A 24,759-nucleotide genomic window follows, 5' to 3' on the forward strand; every position below is an offset into this window, starting at 1 on the left:
ATGCTACTATTCTACTTTAACAGTGGAAAATCACACAGCTCTCCAGATCTTATTGGACTGCGATTCCCATCCTCCTACCACGCCTTTAAAAATAATTGTAACTGAATGTACAATTTCTTCAAAAAAGAGAGAGACATGTCAAGATTTATACTTTGCTTTTTAGCATGCCATTTAGGGAACCTGGAAAAAAATTGTTAGATGCTAATTTAATTATTTGAATTCATTAAAATTTTCAACAACAGTTTTTCGTGTCAGGAGCGACTTGAGAAACTGCAAGTCACTTCTGGTGGGAGAGAACTGGCTGTCTGAAAGGACATTGCCCAGGGGACATTGCCCGGATGTTTTGATGCTTTACCATCCTTGTGGGAGGCTTTTCTCATGTCCCCGCATGGAGCTGGAGCTGATAGAGGGAGCTCATCAATGCTCTCCCTGGGTTCGAACCTGCCAGCCTTCAGGTAACCCACTACGCCATCGGGGGCTCCAACAAGTTTAAAATTTGTTATTGTTTTCAAGGTAGCGTCCATGTTTTTTGCTGTTTTAATTTCCTCCTATTTTTAAAGCAGTGTTACATTAACAATCTTCATTTTAAAAAGTGGAATGAAAAAGTGGGGCTCGGGCTGTGGCGCAGGCTGGAGAGCAAGCCAGCTGAAACCAGCTGCAATGAATCACTCTGACCAGGAGGTCATGAGTTCGAGGCCCGCTCGGAGCCTATGTTTGTCTTGTCTTTGTTCTATGTTAAAAGGCATTGAATGTTTGCCTATATGTGTAATGTGATCCGCCCTGAGTCCCCTTCAGGGTGAGAAGGGCGGAATATAAATGCTGTAAATAAATAAATAAATGAAAAAAATAAAATTAATGGTTTCAGATAACAATGCAAAATTTATCATGTTTTCAGCCTTGCAAAAATTAACTGCTTCCATGCATAAGACCAAAGCATTAGTCCTAGCATTAATGAATCTTTCCAAACTCTTGAAACATATGTCTTCCATCACGGAGCGACAGCCCTTCTCTGTGTTGCCGGTTGCTAACAACCAAGCCCTACCATTTCCTTGCCTGTTGCAAGTTTTTTCCCATTCAGAAGTGCACCCAACAAAAACAAATTGGTACCGATTGCCTTTCTTCGGAGGAATCCAGTAGCTCATTGCCTATGCGCTACAACAACATGGGTGCAATCACATCCAAACCGGTACAGACACAAGGAGAGAGAGCCAAAGCTTCAGGACAAACACGAAGGTCAGAAGAATAGAGCCGGTGTTGTTCTTGGAGGCAGCGAGGCCGCATTTTGTTTCTCTGCTCAGCCATGAAACACCAGCGGTGGTCTTGGGAAAGCGCCTCTCTCCCTGGCCTCACTGTATCACAAGACTGGGGCGAGGTTACAATGAGATGCAGATATGCTTCAAACCCATGCTGAGCCCAAAGGAAATCTATATACATTCCAAAACCAAGCCAAACCTCTTAACCTCCCACACACGATGACTAATGCAAAGCCACCTTTGGTTTGGGAGCTTTCAGCAAGCTGGAAATACTTATCCACCGTGCCTGCGACAATATTACTGTATATACTCGAGTATAAACTGACCCGAATATAAGCCGAGGCACCTAATTCTACCACCAAAAAACTTGGAAAACATTGACTCCAGTATAAGCCGAGATATCAATAAAATTACATTACTGTATATACTCGAGTATAAGCCGACCCGAATATAAGCTGAGGCACCTAATTCTACCACAAAAAAACTGGGAAAACATTGACTCCAGTATAAGCCGAGATATCAATAAAATTACATTACTGTATATACTCGAGTATAAGCCGACTCGAATATAAGCCGAGGCACCTAATTCTACCACAAAAAAACTGGGAAAACATTGACTCCAGTATAAGCCGAGATACCAATAAAATTACATTAATTGAGGCATCAGTAGTTTAAATGGGCTCGGGCTCGGGCTGTGGCGCAGGCTGGAGAGCAGCTGCAATGAATCACTGCAATGAATCACTCTGACCAGGAGGTCATGAGTTCGAGGCCCGCTCGGAGCCTATGTTTGTCTGTCTTTGTTCTATGTTAAAAGGCATTGAATGTTTGCCTATATGTGTAATGTGATCCGCCCTGAGTCCCCTTCGGGGTGAGAAGGGCGGAAAATGCTGTAAATAAATAAATAATAAATAAATGTTTTTGAATCTTTACATCAATCTGTAATTTGAGATATAATTCAACTCTGATTAAATCATTATTTTCATCTTCTTCAATGTAAATGTGCTTATGTATCCTTTTAATACTAATAGAGTGAAATAATAAATTATTAATAATAAATGCAGTAAAATAATAAATGTAACAATAAATAGAGTAAAATAAATGTAAAAGCAACAACAATAATAGAATAAAATAATACATGTAAAATAATAATTAATAGAGTAAAATAATAAATGTAACAATACCAATAATAATAGAGAAAAAATAAATCATAGAATCATAGAATAGTAGAGTTGGAAGAGACCACATGGGCCATCTAGTCCAACCCCCTGCTAAGAAGCAGGAAATCGCATTCAAAGCACCCCCGACAGATGGCCATCCAGCCTCTGCTTAAAAGCCTCCAAGGAAGGAGCCTCCACCACGGCCCCGGGGAGAGAGTTCCACTGCCGAACAGCCCTTCTCACAGTGAGGAAGTTCTTCCTGATGTTCAGGTGGAATCTCCTTTCCTGTAGTTTGAAGCCATTGTTCCGTGTCCTAGTCTGCAGGGCAGCAGAAAACAAGCTTGCTCCCTCCTCCCTATGACTTCCCCTCATGTATTTGTACATGGCTATCATGTCTCCTCTCAGCCTTCTCTTCTGCAGGCTAAACATGCCCAGCTCTTTAAGCCGCTCCTCATAGGGCTTGTTCTCCAGACCCTTAATCATTTTAGTCGCCCTCCTCTGGACGCTTTCCAGTTTGTCAACATCTCCCTTCAACTGTGGTGCCCAAAATTGGACACAGTATTCCAGGTGTGGTCTGACCAAGGCAGAATAGAGGGGGAGCATAACTTCCCTGGATCTAGACACTTTTCCCCTATTGATGCAGGCCAGAATCCCATTGGCTTTTTTAGCAGCCGCATCACATTGTTGGCTCATGTTTAACTTGTTGTCCACGAGGACTCCAAGGTCTTTTTCGCACACACTGCTGTCAAGCCAGGCGTCCCCCATTCTGTATCTTTGATTTCCATTTTTTCTGCCGAAGTGAAGTATCTTGCATTTGTCCCTGTTGAACTTCATTTTGTTAGTTTTGGCCCATCTTTCTAGTCTGTCAAGATCGTTTTGAATTCTGCTCCTGTCTTCTGGAGTGTTAGCTATCCCTCCCAGTTTTGTGTCGTCTGCAAACTTGATGATCGTGCCTTCTAACCCTTCGTCTAAGTCGTTAATAAAGATGTTAAACAGAACCGGGCCCAGGACGGAGCCCTGCGGCACTCCACTTGTCACTTCTTTCCATGATGAAGACGACGCATTGGTGAGCACCCTTTGGGTTCGTTCGCTTAGCCAATTACAGATCCACCTAACCGTAGTTTTGTCTAGCCCACATTTTACTAGTTTGTTTGCCAGAAGGTCGTGGGGGACTTTGTCGAAGGCCTTACTGAAATCCAGGTACGCTACATCCACAGCATTCCCTGTATCGACCCAACTCGTAACTCTATCGAAAAAAGAGATCAGATTAGTCTGGCATGACTTGTTTTTGGTAAATCCGTGTTGACTATTAGCAATGACCGCATTTGTTTCTAAGTGTTCGCAGACCACTTCTTTAATGATCTTTTCCAGAATTTTGCCTGGTATCGACGTGAGGCTGACCGGACGGTAATTGTTTGGGTCGTTCTTTTTTCCCTTCTTGAAGATAGGGACCACATTCGCCCTCCTCCAATCTGCTGGGACTTCTCCCGTTCTCCAAGAACTCTCGAAGATAATTGCCAGTGGTTCTGAAATAACTTCCGCTAGTTCCTTCAGTACTCTTGGGTGTAGCTGATCTGGCCCTGGGGACTTGAATTCGTTTAGAGAGGCCAAGTGTTCCTGGACAACTTGTTTCCCTATTTGGGGTTGGATTTCCCCCAATCCTTCGTCCATTCCATGTTGCTGAGGTTGAAGATGGCTTTCTTTTTGTGAGAAGACCGAGGCAAAGAAGGCATTAAGCAGTTCTGCCTTTTCCCTATCCCCTGTCACCATCACCCCATCTTCTCCTTGCAGTGGCCCTATCGCCTCCTTTTTCTTCCTTTTTCTACCAACGTAAGCAAAAAAGCCTTTTTTGTTGTTTTTTATGTCCCTTATATACTTGAGTATAAGCTGACCTGAATATAAGCCCACCAGGACCCTCATCCGAGTGTAAGCCAAGGAGGGTTTTTTCCAATCCTAAAAAAGGGCTGAAAAACTAGGCTTATACTTGAGTATATACAGTAATTTACAGGACATGGGAAGGGCCTAAAGGACTGTTGCCTAATCTTCATTGGACTGCAAAGTCCAATCATTTCCGATTGTTGACCACTCTGACTGGGACTGATGGGAGTTGTATTCCATCACCTGGAAGGTGCCAGGCCAGGAAAAAAAATAACCCATGCTAAGGAAAACTCATGTTTGTATTTTAGTGCTAAACTCAGAACACATTTCATGAAAAGAAAATGCTGTTACTTGGTTTTTGAGTACCAGATGTTGTAAACAACAGTGGATTTTGCAACAGTAATCGTGAATTTGTAATGTAAATCTACAGTAATGATGGATACTTTTTTCTTAGTGTATTGGTTTTTAGATCTGTTCCTGGGGTTATTTGGGGTGCTGCTAGAGCACATCAGCTCTAGTTTCTTAGATATGGTTATTATGGTTTTCAATGGGCGAGCAGATGGCATATTTGGTGGCTGCCCTGACCCTGTGGAATACTCACCCAAAGGAAATTAAAACAGCTCCCTCCCTTTCTTCTTTCAAGAACCAGTTGAAAATTTTCCTGTTTAGACAGGCCTTTAGTGAAGGAAACATTTTTTTTCCGTGTCAGGACCGACTTGAGAAACTACAAGTTGCTTCTGGTGTGAGAGAATTGGCCGTCTGCAAGGACGTTGCCCAGGGGAGCTGGAGCTGACTGAGAAAGCTTACCCACTCTCTCCAGATTCAAACCACTGAACCACTGTCAGTCAGCAGTCCTGCCTGCACAAGGGTTTAATCCACTGTGCCACCGGGGGATGCAAGATCTTATACCAAGTTTGTAACTATCCATAATCCACAAAAGTTTTTATTTTATTTATCACAATGTGCCTCCTGTCGTTCTAAGAAAAATCAAATACAATTTAACTCTATGGCTTAATGAGAAGACTATGTAATACCTATTTGAATGATGGGAAACCATATTAACTTTTCAAAAAAATATCCATAATATGAGATTCTTTGAATTCATGAGAGTTCCATTATCTCTGGCAGGGGAGATGAATATGCAACAGAAGCTTTTAAGCATCTATAAATGGAAAGCAATATTCTGAGAAATAGGAATGATTCACTGCCCACTGAAGTCAATGTGAATATTTTAAAATGTGGTTTCAATTCAATTCAGTTACAGCCTCATCTTCAGAGCAAACTGAGTGCGGACTGCAGATTATCAGGAACCCAGATGGGCATCTAGTTGCTCCATGGCATTCAGCAAATTAAAAAAAAAACCTCTCAACCAGTTTCCAATATCCCCAAATCAGCATAGGCACTCAGGGATTCTGGGAGTTGTAGTCCGAAATGTAACCTTCCTGACATCTGATGCAGCCTGGATCATGTTGGAGTCATAGTTCTAGACCTCCTTTAGGAAAGCATTTAATTTTTTCCCCAAAACAATAATAGCAAAACTTACTGTGGCATCATCTGAGCCAGAGGCAAAGGCGTCTCCACTTGGGTAATATCTAGACAGAAGAAAAAAAAAACATGTTGTGTCAGCATTACAGAAAAGATATTGGTAAATTTCCAGTACTTGTAACATGCAGCTGGATCTATAAATACTAATTGACAGGCGCAAAAGCCAGTTTTCTTGGATGGTCATTGGGTTGTATTGGCATGTGGCTGCAGAACAATCAATCAGGGCCTTTGCCATGGGAAGGGGCTTTATTTCACCATTTCATGTAAGCCATTTAACTGACCAACAAGATTACTGGGCAAGCAAACTCAAATACATCCTTGCCTAGTTTCCAACAAACCTCACCGCCTCGGAGGACTGCCATAGTTGTGGGTGAAACATCAGGAGAGAATGCTTCTGGAACATGGCCATACAGCCCGGAAAACTCACAGCAACCTAGTGATTCCAGCCATGAAAGCCTTCAACAACACATTAAATAAACTATATTTCCACTCTACTGGAAAACACAAACAAGCCATGATGGAATGGAATAAAAGGCATAATTAAAAACATGAATGTAAAATTTTTAAATAGTCACTGAAGCAACAGTTCTTTGAGTAGACGATTCTAAGAGAATGGAGAAGTCAGGGAGAGGATGTTAAAAAGCCAAACTGAGAAGGGGGAAAATCTGCCAGAACTGGGTAAGGTAAAAGGTAAAGGTTTCCCCTGACGTAAAGTCCAGTCGTGTCCGACTCTGGGGGTTGGTGCTCATCTCCATTTCTAAGCCAAAGAGCCGGCGCTGTCCGTAGACACCTCCAAGGTCATGTGGCCGGCATGACTGCATGGAGCGCCGTTACCTTCCCGCCGAAGTGGTACCTATTGATCTACTCACGTTTATTTATTTATTTATTTATTTATTTACAGTATTTATATTCCTCCCTTCTCACCCCGAAGGGGACTCAGGGCGGATCACACTGTATACATATAAGGCAAACATTCAATGCCATACACATAGAACAGGACAGAGACAGATGCAGAAGCAATTTAACCTTCTCCTGAGGGGATGTTCGATTCTGGAGCAGCTGCTTCATCATCCACTGTGATGGCACTTCCTCATTCCAACGTCGTAAATTAGTTAAATTTGCCTCCCCACTTTATAAGTGGTACCTTATTTCCTACTTGATAGATGCAACTATCTTTCGGGTTGCTAGGTCAGCAATGAGCAGGGGCTATTTTTTGTTTTTAATTGACGGGTGCTCACCCCGCCACGGGCTGGCCTCGAACTCATGACCTCATGGTCAGAGTGATTTATTGCAGCAGGCTGCTCACCAGCCTGTGCCACAGCCTGGCCCCTGCTAGACTGGAAGGAGCTGGGGCCAACAGCGGGTGCTCACTCCGCTCCCAGGATTTGAACCTGGGACCTTTTGGTCCGCAAGTTCAGCAGCTCAGCGCTTTAACACATGTCAATTTCAAACAGAGATCTCAAGCAAGGTAATGATAAGTGAAGAGTAGGGAATTAAAGTATGTATGGCTTTAAAAGCTGGGACAAGATGTTTTTGTGTATATATGTCCCTTCAAGTCCCATATAGGACTTTCTTAGATTACGAAAACTCAAAGGTGGGTTGCCATTGCCCTCCTCTAAAACATAGTCTACAAGCAAAGCTATTCCGTCTGTGGATCAGTGCCAGTCCATGAGCCATTGGGCTGCAAAGTTTCCAGAAAAGAAAGAAACAACTGTAGCCAATGGACACAATACGGTGCCAGTCCCTGGCAGATTACAAACCCAAAACTGACATTCCTTCGCATCAGGCGGCTTGAGAAACACTAGCCTGCAGTTCCTGGCATTCCTGGGCAACTCTCCATCTCAGTACTAACCGGGACAGATTGTGCTTAGCTCCTAAGATTGCGCAGGATCTCGTGCCTTTGCTGGCTAATTGAAAAGATAGGCAAAGGGACATCAAAAGTACGGCGATACGGTCAAAACAAGACCAAGAAAAAAAATAATCTTAGCAGAGGAATGTTGAATAGAAACCAGACAACTCAAATGAGGTTATGGAAGAACGATCAAAACAAGTCTACAATCATCAAGATGAGAAATGACTGAAGCATAAACTAGGAGCAAGAGAAGCAGACTAGAGTATTCTGACTGGGGGATTATGAGAATCGTAGTTCAAAAGAGGAACTTTTCAAGCCCTTTCAAGCACAATATCTATGAAGCACTGCATTGGTCAATATGGATGCACCATGGGATGCAATGGTATGAACATCTGATAGAAATCAACCTACCTGACACTGTTAATATCCGATTCATGGGTTTCAAAAGATTGAATACACTGCCCAGTCCGCATGTCCCATACCATGGCTTTTTTGTCACACCCCTAAAAAAATTAAATCCAGTTACAGACTCAAAGAAGAAATCAAAACGAACATAATAGATATCATGATAGTTTGACAAGACTAGTTTTAATATACCATTGCTATTCAGCTGTCAAACATTGCTGCAATGTTTGTTTTTATTTGTAAACTTTTTTTTGTTTCATCACAGAACGGTGAGAATGTGATGCCCAAATAAACACCACACACTGAGCCTCAAATATCTGAATGATGCTATTGGGAGAACTCCCTGTTGTTTTAAAGCCTGTTTTCTGCTCCTGGGACATAGAATAATTAATTCTAATTGCAGGAAAAGAGATTTCACCATTAGGAAAAATCTCTTGGCAGTAAGAGCTGTTCGACAGTAGAATATACTTCTCTGGATTCTGGCGGAGTCTCCTTCTCTGGAAGTTTTTAAGCAGAGGCTGAATGGCTATCTGTTGGGAGTACTTTGGTTGTGTGTTCCTGCACAGCAGAAGAGAGGTGACCCTGGGGAGTCTCTTCCAACTCTATGATTCTATCATGTATTGTGCCAATATTTGTTTCTATTATTTTATTATTTATTTACAGTATTTATATTCTGCCCTTCTTTCTCACCCCAAAGGGTACTCAGGGCGGATCACAATGTACATATACATGGCAAACATTCAATGCCATTAGACATATGACATACAGACACAGAGGCAATTTAACATTTTTCCAGTTTACGGATTCATGAGGGTGTGCTCGATTCTGGCCACAGGGGGAGCTGCCACTTCAAAGTCCACTTGTGACACCGAGTCCTTGATGGAGTACTTCCTCATTCTTCTGCATGCTGCTGGACATTTTTATGCTGTCGTAAATTAGTTAAATTAGCCTCCCTGCATAAAGCGGTACCTAAATTTTCTACTTGACAGATGCAACTGTCTTTCGGGTTGCTTAGGTCAACAACGAGATAAGCTATTAATGGTCAGGAGCTCAATCTGACCCAGGCTGGCTTCGAACTCGTGACCTCTCGGTCAGTAGTGATTTATTGCAGCTGGCTACTAACCAGCTGCACCACAGCCAAGCTCTATTGCAGATAGATACACACACACTTTTCCCTGCTCTGCATAGAGAGAAGATAGTCTTAACTTAATGTTCATGTGGTCCGCCCTTGTTTTCATTGTTTCCTTGATTTGTATTGTAATGGATATTATTATTTATTGTATTGTTCGCTGTGTTGTGATGTGTTGTTCTTTTATATGCTGTTTATATTGTATTGTTCTGGGCATGGCCCCATGTAAGCCGCCCCGAGTCCCCGTTGGGGAGATGGTGGCGGGGTATAAATAAAGTTTTTTTTTTATTATTATTATTATTATTATTATTATTATTATTATTATTATTATTATTATTACAGTCTTACCCCTGACACAAATGTGTTCCCCGTTTCCGAAGGAGCCAAATCGAGACACAAGACGTCCGCCCCGTGGCCATGAAAGCTCTGCAGAAGTTGCCCGCTTTCCACATCCCAAAGTGCGCAAGTGCCATCTCCACTCGCAGTCAAGATCTTCAGAGGAAAGAATGGAAGAAAAGGAAATACTGTAAAAATGATACCACGGTTAATTTTGCATTATTTTCAACTGATTCGTTTGACTCTCATTCACCTAAAGGACTTGATTCATGGATTCATGTCGAAGCACAGAATTTTTCCAAAACACCGATTTATTAAATCATTGCTCTTTCAGAGAAGCGCAAACTGTGGCAACTGCTCTTTCTTCAACAACTATATCCGGCAAATGCAAAATGTCACCCTCAGTATATAAACATGGAGCACCAGAAGGTTTTTGTTCTTCTCTCTTTTGCACATATGGCGTCACTGGTTCAACAGGGTGGATTTCTGGATAATCCTGCCCAAAGTAGATTATGTGTGTGTGGAATTGCAACTCTGGAGGGCTTTGCCTTGCTACATGCTGAATATCAGATTTATTCTGACATCAGCAAGGGGAATTTAGTGCTCTTATGTATGTGTGTGTGCATGTCTTCAAATCACCTCTTGATTTATGGCAACTCCATAGATTTCGTAGGGTTTTCTTAGGCAAGGAAGACCCAGAGGTGGTTTGCCATTTGATTCCTCTGAAATCAAGCCTACAGCACCTGGAATTCACTGGTGGTGAATGAATAAGGAGCCAAATTATTTTAAAGTATGGTGTGCAATAGTTGCCATTTTTGCAGATGACGTAGCTGACTGTAAGAGATATTTTTTTAATGCTATTGCAATCATTATGAGGGAAGCTCTGGTTCCCGAGGGTAACAAATTTGTCTTGCATGCATTTGCTTGGCATCATCTTCCAACCCATTTTTCTGAATTTTTACTTAAGACATGTGAGTTAAGTTCAAAATGTTTTTCCTAGCATAATTCTCTTGCAAAACGCAGGGCTGTGGGTTAACAACAACAACAACAACAATAATAAAAATTACGATCTGCCAACTGCAAAAGGCCACCCTACTGGGATCTGCGCGCATCATCTGAAAATACATAACACAGTCCTAGACACTTGGGAAGTGTTCGACTTGTGATATGAAATCCAGCATGTCTATCTTGTTTGCTGTGTCATAATAAAATAATAATAATAATAATAATAATAATAATAATAATAATAATAATAATAACGATCTGCCAACTGCAAAAGGCCACCCTACTGGGATCTGCAAGCATCGTCCGAAAATACATCACACAGTCCTAGACACTTGGGAAGTGTTCAGCTTGTGATTTTGTGATATAAAATCCAGCATGTCTATCTGGTTTGCTGTGTCATACAATAAAATAATAATAATAAACGTTATTTGTATTCCGCCCTTAGCTCCCCAAGGGGACTCAGGGCGAATTCCAACATACAATGGCAAACATTCAATGCCTCCGTAAACAAACAAATACTGACAAAAAATCCCAGAGAAACTGGGCTTCCATGATTGAATCAATCCACCTGTAACACGGTCCTCCTCTTTCCCTGCTGACTTCAGCTTTGCCAAGGATTTTCCTCTTTTTTTCATGTTACATTAACTCTTCAAAGTATAACAGCCTCAGTATTTTTAAAAAGCCTCTAAAATCAGGACAGTACATAAGGAATACTCTGAAAACAGGGAAATTCCAGGCATGAAACAATCAGGACCAGCTAACACCTCCCTACAAAGGATTACCCCAGGCAGGAATCAGGCAGGCTTTGAAGCTGCAAGGCTTTTCAATGCTAATCAAGGTGATTAATTCCCACATTCACACTTGCCTCCAACAGACAAGAGTTCTTTCTCCCACCCTGGACATTCCACAGATATATAAATCCCACTTGCCTAGTTTCCAATAGACCTCACAACCTTTGAGTATGACTGTCATAGATGTGGGTGAAATGTCAGGAGAGAATGCTTCGGAACATAGCCATACAGCCCAGAAAACTCAAAGCAACCCAGTGATTCCGACCATGAAAGCCTTCGACAACACATCATACAGGTTGAAAATACTTAATTCAAAATGCTTGGGACCAAAAGTGTTTTGGAGTTCAGATTATTATTATTATTATTATTATTATTATTATTATTATTATTATTATTATTATTATTATTATTGCTATTATTATTGTTGTTCTTGTTGTAGATTCACAACAACCCACTTATTATTATTTTATCACAGGAGGCAGATAAGCCTATAATAATCTCTCCTTCCAATTCTAGGCTGTAAAAACACAACCATAACAAAATAAATAATAATTTCCTGTCCTTTATTGCATGTCAGATTGGCTGCCTGACACCACAGCATCTCATTCTACTTCATGATAAGATGTGCTTTCCTTATTAACCCATTGGTCGTCATGCCTAGAGAGCACCAAATATATCATCTAGATAAGAGATTATAAATTTTTAGCATAAATCTCTTCCTCCCATTTAATCCAGAAAAGGAGGAGGAGGAATGGCCTGCACAACAGATGTTGTGTGTGTCTCTTTCATTTCAGTTTTGTTATCGCTCTGCTCCATCGCCAGCTCAGAAAGCGCTGGATCCTTCCACGAAGGCAGTAACTGTCCCCGTTCGTTGCATTTCAAAACCTCGTCTCCAGCGGAAAAGGTTTGACGTCATGTCTCTGGAACAGCGCAGAGCATTGGCAGGCATGAAGCAGCAGGACGCTTTGAGGCTTGAAAATGAAAAACTGAGCTTTGTTTTGCCGCTTCCCGTGCAGACAAGGCACTGCCGAGGTTTAAAGAAACATTATGCAGTAAAAAAAAGTCAAAATTGGGAAAGACAGTTCAACTCTAAATTGTTTTTAGCTGAGACTAAAGCACTATTCCATAAGCCACTGTCCTGGTAAGGAATAAGAAAGAAAGCAAGGCTTAACACCCTGAAGGGCAGTAAATCTGCACTTTATCCATCAGCTCTATCCTTGCAACTGACTAGCACTAGCCCTGCCCGCCCTCATGTTGTATGTTGTTTTATTTTGTCTTATTATGATGTTGTTTTATCAATTTTATTATGCTATATTTTAACTGTATGGATTGGGCTTGTCCCCATGTGACCCGCCCAAGTCCCTTCGTGGAGATGGAGATGGGATACAAAAATAAAGTTATTTATTTTATTATGACACAGCAAACAAGATAGACATGCTGGATTTCGTATCACAAAATCACAAGTCGAACACTTCCCAAGTGTCTAGGACTGTGTGATGTATTTTTGGATGATGCGCGCAGATCCCAGTAGGGTGGCCTTTTGCAGTTGGCAGATCGTAATTTTGTCAATGTCTATTGTTTCCAAATGCCGGCTGAGATCTTTTGGCACAGCACCCAGTGTGCCCATCACCACCAGGACCACCTGCACTGGTTTCTGCCAGTTTATTATTAATTATATTATTATTATTATATAAAAACAAATGGAGCCCCCAATGGCGTAGTGGGTTAAACCGCTGAGCTGCTGAACTTGCGGACCAAAAGGTTGTCAGTTCAAACCTGGGGAGTGGGGTGAGCTCCTGCTGTTAGCCCCAGCTTCTGCCAACCTAGCAGTTCAAAAGCATGCAAATGTGAGTAGATCAATAGGTACCGCTCTGGCAGGAAGGTAATGGCGCTCCATGTAGTCATGCCAGCCATGACCTTGGAGGCGTCTAAGGACAACGCCGGCTCTTCGGCTTATTTATTTATTTATTACAATACTTATATCCTGCCCTTCTCACCCATAGGGGATTCAGGGGCTTAGAAATGGAGATGAGCACCAACCCCCAGAGTCGGATACAACTAGAGGTAATATCAAGGGAAAACCTTTACCTATAAAGAACAACGCTCTGAAAACAAGAATTCCAGATATGAAACGATCAGGGCCAGCTAACACCTTCCAACAAAGGATTCCCTTGGGCAAGAAACAACCATGGTTTGATTCTGCAAAGTTACTCAATACTAATCAAGCTGGCCATTTGCAACATTCACACTTGCCTCCAACAGACAAGAGTTCTTTCTCCCACCTTGGACATTATTCCACAGATATATAAACCCCGCTTGCCTAGTTTCCAACAGACTTCACAACCTCTGAGGATGCCTACTATAGATGTGGGCGAAACGTCAGGTGAGAATGCTTCTGGAACATGGCCATACAGCCACAGCAACCAAGAGAACATATTTTTTCTTATATAAGTGAAATCATAAGTACTGGTCCCTGGGATATAGGGGTCATATTGTATTTCTAAATGCTCAACAGAAGTTTCAAGTTACTGCAATGCTAGATATTTTGGGATGGAAGGAAAATTTGAGAGGGGGAGATATTTTATTGAGTGGGGATAATGACTTCCTCATCCCCTTCTCCAGAAGCTATAGTCCCTCAAGCATTTTATCCAAAAATCTCTATTAAATGAAATATATTATTGCATCATTCTAAGCACATTCTGAAGAAGAGAGGACACTGAGAAGAGTGCTGCTAAGGCAATTCGGTTTTGTCCACCAAACACAATTTCCATTTTTCTTTTAACTTCAAAACCGACAGGCCATCAAGCCCCGTTTTACTCTCACCCACGCTCCTCAAATTTTGAAACGCTCCCACTTTAGAGAATTTTCTCTTCATGTGCAGGTGTGCGTTTGTCAGCAATTTCCTGCAAAGTGTCCAGACCCGCTGGTACGGACACTGACAGAATGTGGCTGCAAAAATGTCAAGCCACAAAACGTCAAGGCCAGAAACGCCCATGGAAAAAAAAGGCATTATTTCAGATGGAAGGAAGAGAATTAAAACAGGAGACGCCGTGTTTACTGAAATTATTATGCCCAGCGCCTGCTTTTAAAAGCAAGCATTTGGCACACTCGGGCACCACAGGTGGATTTTTCGACTTGGGTTTCCAGGGCAACAGACGTGCATCATTATTATCTCAGGTTCATTATGGGAAACCGCAGAATGGGGAAATAATAGCTTACTTTGGAGCTCCTGGCATCCCAGAATAGAATCACTCAGAGCTGATGTTTCCTTAGGAAGAGCTTAAGTATCTGGTAGAGAGACAGATGTAAACCTGTTCTATTTTTTCCCCCCAGAAATTAAAATAACTCCTCACTTTTTGCGGAAGGTTTTCACTCCAGGGTGAGATCTCATAATAAGGCAGAGGGCTATTATAAAAACCAAAGCAAGCAATGGGACTCTATTGTCATTTTCTCCCTATAATTTGAATAGCATTTATCACAATGTGGGGCCCCATTGGCCCCCAGAGGCTGACAGACTCCAACTCCAATCTTCCCCATAGGAGCTGACATGCATCAACAACTGGAAAACATGAAAAAACTGGAAAACATGAAAAAAACTGGAAAACACAAAAAAAACTGGGAATCATTTGTGGACTTTTTGAGCCACATTCTCTGACAATGGGTATTAGTAACTAACAAACTGAATTTTGTTAGATCTCCAATGGCAGAATAATGTATTTTTATTAGCGTATTTTCCTTTTTCACTACATTCTGGGGACATCAATAATTCTTTTGTGTCTTTGTAATTACAGTGTGTTTATTGTAATAGCTCTGCGATCTGGTTAATGCACACTAAATTGTTTAGGTTTAAATTTATCAATGGTACAGTAGAGTCTCACTTATCCAAGCCAAACGGGCTGGCAGAAACTTGGATAAGTGAATATCTTGGATAATAAGGAGGGATGAAGGAAAAGCCTATTAAACATCAAATTAGGTTATGATTTTACAAATTAAGCACCAAAACATCATGTTATACAACAAATATGACAGAAAAAGCAGTTCAATACACAGTACTGTTATGTTGTAATTACTGTATTTACGAATTTAGCACCAAAATATCACGATATATTGAAAACATTGACTACAAAAATGGCTTGGATAATCCAGAAACTTGGATAAGCGAGGCTTGGATAAGTGAGACTCTACTGTATATACACGAAGGTTCTTCAAAAAGTTTCTGCACTTTTAAAACCTCTGTTTTTGAAGAATTTCAAAAGCAAATTGCATCATTTTTCTACCTAGTCACCTTCCTTTGCAATGTATTTTACTAGCGTCGTATCAACTTTTTAATGCTATTACCACAAAATGTTTTTCTTTCAGCATGAAGCAAGATGCACTGCTGCTTCACTCACTTATCCAAGGTTCTGGTTTATCCAATGCATTTTTTTAGTCAATGTTTTCAATATATCGGGATATTTTGGTGCTAAATTCGTAAATACAGTCATTACAACATAACATTACTGTGTATTGAACCACTTTTTCTGTCAAATTTATTGTGTAACATGATGTTTTGGTGCTTAATTTGTAAAATCATAACCTAATTTGATGTTTAATAGGCTTTTCCTTAATCCCTCCTTATTATTCAAGATATTCGCTTATCCAAGGTTCTGCCAGCCCATTTAGCTTGTATAAGTGAGACTCTACTGTATATATATACAAACACACATATATGGAGCCCCAGATGGCGCAGCGAGTTAAATCACTGAGTTGCTGAACTTGCTGACTGAAAGGTTGCTGGTTCGATTCCAGGGAGCAGGGCGAGCTCCTGCTGTTAGCCTCAGCTTCTGGCAGTTCAAAAGCATGCAAATGTGAGTAGATCAACAGGTACCGTTCCGGCAAGAAGGTAATGGCGCTCCATGTAGTCATGCTGGCCACATAGTTAAGTTATTCTTTAACTATGAGTCTTATGCAAGTCGGACATTTGTAACTCAGGGACTGCCTGTATATCACAGCTGACTCCTCAGGAGCGAACTTTATTCCCATACTGAGCGCATGTGCGGAGATGAATTTGTGCTCCGGGCACACTTTCTGCCCACAAAAAGCGTATGACAGAACACTGTTCCTCTGCGATGCAATTTGTAAGTTTCGCAGCCATGTTCACCATAGCATGGCCACTCTTATACTACCATAAATTACAAGGTCAGCTAGCTTGCCAGACAGACGAGCGACATGACACTCTCAGACACAAGAAATTAATCCTTCTCCCACCCTAACCACTTCCAATGAAGACATAAAAGTACAGAAACATTTTGAACACCTTGTATTAAATTAAATATACAATACAGCTCCTAAAGACTTACCTGCATATCTGAATTAGTGAAGCTGCAGGCTGACAGGTAGTTGGTATGCATGGCGACCGATTTCTTCTTCGCTGCCATATTCTCATTTTTTTCGAATGTCAGTGGGTACACAGAACATTTGTTGTCTAGGCCTCTAAAGTTAAAAACAGTAACGGGAAGAAACCATATAAGTACTGCTTTCATAAAATCACCAGAGTAATATGAATCATAGTGTTTGTCACCCCTCTTCCAAATGGTGGGCTCCCGTCTTCAGAAAAATGCAGAAAATTTTGGACTGAGAACTGGGGAAAGTTCCTATCTTGAAAAAAAAATCCCCATGGTATCTCCAATCTTTGGGTTACCCCCAATGCTACATTCCTCTCATTTTTTCACTCCACAAAAGTATTGGGGAGGAATAGGAAAAGAATGAGGAAAGAGTTGGCAAACCACCTGAGTACTACTTGTCTGGCCAACACCAATTCACAAACCACTTTCTATGCCACTATGCTTGTGTATCACCTGAAGTTGTTGTTGTTTGTTTGTTTATATCCTGCTTTTCTCTCCAACAAGGAGAGTTGTTGGGCTGAAGCTTTCTCTGAGATGGCTCCAGAACAGTGATGTTCCCTTCCTACAGATTTGTTTCTGGTTTTGTAATTTTTAAAGTATTTCCCGGTTGTTGTTGAAGAAATTATGGCAGAAAAGTAGATTATCAGCTGACAGGGGCAATGCATTTTGAACAATATTGTGAATTTAACCCTCCTGTATTTCCATAGCCTGGATAAGGTTTGGTTATTTTTGGTCAAAACATTAACAATTGCAAAGATCTGGAAAGGAAAAAGACTCCCAACCCCCGAAGAATGGATAAGAATACTAGACATAGTACAAATGGATAAGTTAACACAAAAAATAAGAGAAGGGAAAAACAAAACAGACTGGACAAACTTTATAAAATTCCTATCAAAAAGAAGAATGGATTTTATGATAGACCTGTCTAATATATAAAGTAGATTAAACGGAATACATAAAGACACAATTAATGAAAGAGACAACTCCGAAGCCAAGATGGGAAGTATAACCCGATTCTTTTCTTTTCTTTTCTTCTTCTTTTTTTCTCTTTTTTTTTGTCTTTTTTATTTCTATTTATATGTTTATTTTTCCTCTTGATACTTTCCCACTTTTCTATTGATATATTGTTCCACCACTTTCAATGCATCATGTTTCACTATAAAAAAATAAAAATTATTCACAAAAAAACAAAACAAAAACAAAAATATTAAATTTTCTTTATTAAAGATGCTTTCCAGTAATTATTACTGTTCAGGCTTTAAATTGCTGTTGATGTTGTTTTATGTGGTAATTTTACTGATCTATGTTTTAATCTATGTTGATTGGGCTTGTCCCCACATGAGCCGCCCCGAGTCCCTTTGAGGAGATGGAGGCAGTATACAAAAATAGTTATATTATTATTATTATTATTATTCAAACTTACCCACAAGCAATGGCGCATCCTGACGGGGCATAGGCACAGGCCATCACCCAAGTACAAGGCATGGTCACGGCATGTTCCTGAAACACAAGAGTATTGCTTGAATCTCCCGAGCCCATTTGGCAATTATATCACAAATATCAATTTTGTCTTGAAGGAAATTGCCTGCCAAATAGCTCACCTTATTGGTAGTGAAGCCATCCCAAACAATCACCTTCCCATCCTATAGTAAGAAAAAAAAGGAAACGTGAATTTCTGAAACTCAGAAGTGGCTCAGAAGCATAATGATCACATAAGCTTAGTCAAAGAATTAAGGAACAAGATTGCCTTGGAACAAATGTGCAAACCAGGAACAGGTTTTTGGCATCAAAGGCACCTTTTGGACTAAAGTTCGCAGAAATCCTCATAAAACATTGCCATGGAGCTCTGGTCCTTTCATACAAAGCTCCACTCCTATTCCACCATCCCAACATAGCCATAGCCAAGCCTCACTGAGAAAGTGGAAGGGGAGGCTTTATCAAGGATCATTGCTGTGATGTACTGTAGATCCTGCTGGATCTCCTGTCTTTCCCTTCCCTTGAATGGCTAAGTCATATTTTCAAGAACCTCTTTACCTGGGAAGAACTGACGATTCTTCTTTTATCTTTGCACCAGTCCATGCAGAGGACTTTATTGCCGTGGCCTTTCAACGTCCTTCGCGTCTTCATCACAAACTGACCCAAAGCCTCCACTCGCTCTGCAACCTGATGAACTGTAGGAAATTCAACACAGCAAGTGACCACCGGCTGGTACAAGCACGGTCAGACTCATATAGAGGTCAATAGGAACAGCGTTGCCCAACTGGCCTGTCCCTAGAAGTATCTAAGCTAGAATTATTTATCTAAAATTCTGAGTAGACTTTTGTGAAGAGGGACAAGCCTAGAATGGACAATTTGTGCTTCTCTACACATTCTTGGACTGTACCTCCCATCAATCTCAGTCAGAACAGCCAACAACATCTAAAGGGACAAGACAACTGCAGAAGGGACAACTTGCCCATCCAAACTTAAGGTCAAATAAATAAAGTTTTTTTTCCCCCTGACGTTAAGTCTAGTTGTGTTCTACTCTGGGGGTTGGTGCCCATCTCCATTTCTAAGTCGAAGAGCCAGTATTGTCCATAGACACCCCCAAGGCCATGTGGCTGGCATGACTGCATAGAAAACCGTTACCATCCCGCCAGTGTGGTACCTATTGATCTACTCACATTTGCATGTTTTCGAACAGCTAGGTTGGCAGAAGCTGGGGCTAACAGCGGGCGCTCACCCCGATCTCCGGATTTGAACTGCCAACCTTTTGGTCAGCAAGTTCAACAGCTCAGCGGTTTGACCCACTGAACCACCGGGGGCTCCTTAAGGCCAAATGCCATCTCCCAAAGTCTGCTGGGTACCCCTTGCTTTTGGCTTCCCTATTTCTTGTTATTTCTTGTTATTGTTAGGCCCGGGCTGTGGCGCAAGCTGGAGAGCAGCCAGCTGAGACCAATCACTCTGACCAAGAGGTCATGAGTTCGAGGCCAGCTCAGAGCCTGCATTTGTCTTGTCTTTGTTCTATGTCAAGGCATTGAATGTTTGCCTATATGTGTAATGTGGTCCGCCCTGAGTCCCCTTCGGGGTGAGAAGGGTGGAATATAAATGCTGTAAATAAATAAATTTCAGTTTTTTTGGCAGGACTACGGAACCCGGTAATGATGCCTTACAAGCTTTTCTGGCCAAAGCTCAAACAACCCATTTCTGTCTCTTTATGTCTTACTCTGATGGATCATTAGTCTCCCAAGCAGCCTTTGCCTACATCTCCCTCTCCAAGTGAAGGAAGCTGCAAAAGCTGAGAAGAACCATCTCATACGGCAAAACACAAAAACAAAATGAAAGCTGCTGTTTTGCAAGGCCTGAAAGATGCTGAAGAACAGCAATCATCATTCATCACATATATTCACATCCCACTTGCAGATCTGTTTCAAAAAGGTTTGAGAGACCTTTGAGGTGTGGATGGGACAATACTTTGGCATGAATTCATCTCTCTAGATTGGAAGTAGAACCTGAAAACACTCCCAGGATCTTCCAGCTAGCATACCCTATAACAGTGGTTCTCAAGCTGTGGCTCCCCAGATGTCTTGGCCTTCAAATCTCAGAAATCCTAACGGCTGGTAAAATGGCTGGGATTTCTGGAAGTTCTAGGCCAAAACACCTAGGGACCCACAGGTTGAGAACCACTGCCCTATAGGGATGCTTGCTGGGAAGTTTTGGAAGCTGTAGTCCAAAAAGTACCGTATATACTCGAGTATAAGCCGACCCGAATATAAGCCGAGGCACCTAATATTACCACAAAAAAACTGGGAAAACATTGACTCCAGTATAAGCTGAGAGTGGTAAATTTCAGAAATAAAAATAGATACCAATAAAATTACATTAATTGAGGCATCAGTAGGTTAAATGTTTTTGAATATTTACATAAAGCTCAAATTTAAGATAAGACTGTCCAACTCTGATCAAATCATTATTCTCATCTTCTTCAATGTAAATGTGCTTATGTATCCTTTTAATAAAAATAGAGTAAAATAATACATGTAATAATAATAATAATAATAATAATAATACAGGAAAACAATACATGTAATAATAAATAGAGTAAAATAATAAATTCAATAATAATAAGATCAGAGTGAAATAATAAATGTATTATTATTAATAATAAAAATAGAGTAAAATAAATGTGATAGTAGCATCAATAATAGAGAAAAATAATAAATGTAATAATACCAATAATAATAGAGAAAAATAATAAATGTACCGTATATTCTCGAGTATAAGCTGACCTAAATATAAGCCAACCAGGACCCTCACCCGAGTATAAGCCAAGGGGGGCTTTTTCAGTCTTAAAAAGAGGGCTGAAAAACTAGTATATACAGTAACTTTTACAAGCCCTTACCAAACTAGCATGTATTTTCCTATTAACATGATTTTTTTTTTTCGTGTCAGGAGCAACCGGAGTTGCTTCTGGAGTGAGAGAATTGGCCGTCTGCAAGGACATTGCCCAGGGGACGCCCGGATTTTTTGATGTTTTTACCATCCTTGTGGGAGGCTTCTCTCATGTCCCCGCATGGAGCTGGAGCTGATAGAGGGAGCTCATCCACACTCTCCCCAGGTGGGATTCGAACCTGGCAGCTTTCAGGTCAGCAACCCAACCTTCAAGTCACTTAGTCCACTACGCCATCTGGGTGCTCCATTAACATGATTAAAAAGAACCAAAAACTGACTGTGCTATTTGGACCTGTAGGCCTTTGATTTCTTCCTAAACACACCTTCAAGAATATTGAAAAAAAAAATTCTGTGACAATTTCAAGACTAATGATTGTATCATAACATAAAACCTCATAGACTATAGTTCGTTTCATCAAATGCCATGATAAAATTTGTTGTGTGTATAAGACAGAGGTGGGAACCATGTGATCCATACCACAGAAGTTGCTGGTCTGTAACATCTAAAATTACTACTACAGTAGAGTCTCACTTATCCAAGGTAAGCGGGCCGGCAGAACCTTGGATAAGCAAATATCTTGGATAATAAGGAGGAATTAAGGAAAAGCCTATTAAACATCAAATTAGGTTATGCTTTTACAAATTAAGCACCAAAACATCATGTTATACAACAAATTTGACAGAAAAAGTAGTTCAATACGCAGTCATGTTATGTTTTAATTACTGTATTTACGAATTTAGCATCAAAATATCACGATATATTGAAAACATTGACTACAAAAATGCCTTGGATAATCCAGAACCTTGGATAAATGAGTCTTGGATAAGAGAGACTCTACTGTATTTTAGATGTTATAGACCATTTTAGATATAATTATTATATTGGGTTGCTGTGGGCCGTTTGGGCTGTATGGCCACGTTTCAGAAGTTTTCTCTCTTGATGTTTCACCCACATCTGTGGCAGGCATCCTCAGAAGTTGCCTTACCAACAATCCATACCAACAACATCAAAGAAGTGATGGTGGTTGCTTCCCTCCGACTAAAAAAATGCTTTCTCAGAAGCAGATGCCCCCTTTTCTCATTTGGATGAGTACCAAAAATAAACATGCCTCAAAATTAAACAAGCTTGTGACACTGAGTGTATGTGTAGAGAGGGGAGCCACATATACTGATTTATTACCAGTATTGTACTATGCTAATATAATATTGTATGTAAATTTAATTTGTAAGCCGCTCTGAGTCCCCTTCAGGGTGAGAAGGGCGGCATATAAATGTAGCAAATAAATAAATAAATAAAATACTGCCTTGAGTTCATCAGAGAAAAGATTGAATATAAATGTATTTTAAAAAGCACTGTGACCAGGATCTTATTTATTGACAAAGAATGTGTGTTACACTCTTAGTAAGTAAACATTGTTCTCAGTGCTTTTTTTAACAAAATGAGATACTGTATATATCTTACATCTTTATGAGATATACACAGTATCTCATTTTAAAAATTTGATACTATATGTATAGGGTGGTATACATAGTTATCTTCTTCCTCGTTTTATCCTTTCAGTGATCCTGCAAGATGCAAACCGTGGCAGTGGGTTCAGTTGGTTATGGGGCTTCTCTGTGCCAGTTTTGATCCCAGTCCATTGTTGGTGGGGGTCACAGTTTCTCTGGATACAGGTGAACTATAACTCCCAAAATCAAGGTCCATTCTCCCCAAACCCTGGCAGTGTGTTCAATTGGCCATGGGGCTTCTCTGCGCCAAGTTTCCATTGTTGGTGGGGGTCCTAGTTTCTCTGGAGGCAGGCGAAATACAACTCCCATCAAGATCCTCCACCACATACACATTTTCACATTTAGCTTCATGACGATTTACCATAATAGGGATGAGCAAAATAATATAATAGGGTGGTTGTATGTTTTCTGGGCTGTATGGCCATGTTCTAGAAGTATTCTCTCCTGACGTTTCGCCCACATCTATGGCAGGCATCCTCAGAGGTTGTGAGGTATGGAGAAACTAAGCAAGGAAGGTTTATATATATCTGTGGAAAGTCCAGGGTGAGAGAAGAACTCTTTGTCGGTTGGAGGCCAGTGTGAATGTTGTAATTAATCACCTCAATTAGCATTGAATAGCTCCATCTCCTGGCTTCTTCCTGCCTGGGGCATCCTTTGTTCAGAGTTGTTAGCTGCCCCTGGTTCCCATGTCTAGAACTCCTCTGTTTTCAGAGTGTTGCTTCTTATTTACTGTTCTGATTTTTGAGTTTTTTAATACTGGTAGCCAGATTTTGTTCATTTTCATGGTTTCCTCCTTTCTGTTGAAGTTGTCCACATGGTTGTGAATTTCAATGGCTTCTCTTTGTAGTCTGACATGATAGTTGTTGGAGTGGTTGAGCATTTCTATGTTCTCAGATAATATACTGTGTCCAGGTTGGTTCATCAAGTGCTCTGCTATGGCTGATTTCTCTGGTTGAGTTAGTCTGCAGTGCCTTTCATGGATACAGTATATTACAGTAGAGTCTCACTTTTCCAACATAAACGGGCCGGCAGAACGTTGCATAATAAGGAGGGATTAAGGAAAAACCTATTAAACATCAAATTAGGTTATGATTTTACAAATTAAGCACCAAAGCATCATGTTATACAACAAATTTGACAGAAAAAGTAGTTCAATACGCAGTAATGTTATGTTTTAATTACTGTATTTACAAATTTAGCACCAAAATATCACGATATATTGAAAACATTGACTACAAAAATGCCTTGGATAATCCAGAAGCTTGGATAAGCGAGGCTTGGATAAGTGAGACTCTACTGTATTAAAAAAAACTCAAAAACTAGAACAGTAAACAAGAAGCAACATTCTGGAAACAGAGGAGTTCCAGATTTTATTTTATTTTTTTCGTGTCAGGAGCGACCGGAGTTGCTTCTGGAGTGAGAGAATTGGCCGTCTGCAAGGACGTTGCCCAGGGGACGCCTGGATGTTTTGATGTTTTTACCATCCTTGTGGGAGGCTTCTCTCATGTCCCCACATGGAGCTGGAGCTGATAGAGGGAGCTCATCCGCGCTCTCCCCGGGTGGGATTTGAACCTGGCAGCCTTCAGATCAGCAACCCAACCTTCAAGCCACAAGGCTTTTATCCCCTAGGCCACCGGAGGCTCCTGGAGTTCCAGATATGAATCAACCAGGGGCAGCTAACGACTCTGAACAAAGGATGCCCCAGGCAGGAAGAAGCCAGGAGATGAAACTATTAAATGTTAATTGGGGTGATTAACTACAACATTCACACTGGCCTCCAACTGACAAGAGTTCTTCTCTCACCCTGGACTTTCCACAGATATATATATAAACCTTCCTTGCTGAGTTTCTCCATACCTCACAACCTCTGAGGATGCCTGCCATAGATGTGGGCGAAACGTCAGGAGAGAATACTTCTAGAACATGACCAGACAGATAGGAAAACATACAACAACCCTGTGATCCCGGCCATGAAAGCCTTCGACAACACCATAATGTAATATATAGTGGGGAAGGGGCAATGCCTCCATGAAAAGGGAGGTCTCATGATGCTATGCAGGGAGGAGGGGCCATGCCAGGGGCGA

At 40.9% G+C, this 24,759-nt stretch overlaps 1 protein-coding gene across 1 annotated transcript in view; it reads right to left on the bottom strand.

Annotated features, from left to right (window-relative positions):
- Positions 1-24,759, bottom strand: part of gnb5 (G protein subunit beta 5) — a 32,269-nt gene that overhangs the window by 7,179 nt on the left and 331 nt on the right. Inside the window, exons 2-8 of the mRNA XM_008120535.3 lie at positions 18,770-18,906; positions 18,337-18,378; positions 18,159-18,235; positions 16,691-16,823; positions 9,568-9,711; positions 8,097-8,188; positions 5,832-5,880 (exon numbers count right to left, since the gene is read on the bottom strand). Of these exons, the coding sequence (XP_008118742.1) occupies positions 5,832-5,880; positions 8,097-8,188; positions 9,568-9,711; positions 16,691-16,823; positions 18,159-18,235; positions 18,337-18,378; positions 18,770-18,906 (674 nt within the window). The remainder of the gene's footprint in view (positions 1-5,831; positions 5,881-8,096; positions 8,189-9,567; positions 9,712-16,690; positions 16,824-18,158; positions 18,236-18,336; positions 18,379-18,769; positions 18,907-24,759) is intronic.

The sequence above is a fragment of the Anolis carolinensis genome, unplaced genomic scaffold (assembly GCF_035594765.1).
Source record: "Anolis carolinensis isolate JA03-04 unplaced genomic scaffold, rAnoCar3.1.pri scaffold_11, whole genome shotgun sequence".
Lineage (NCBI taxonomy): Eukaryota > Metazoa > Chordata > Lepidosauria > Squamata > Dactyloidae > Anolis > Anolis carolinensis.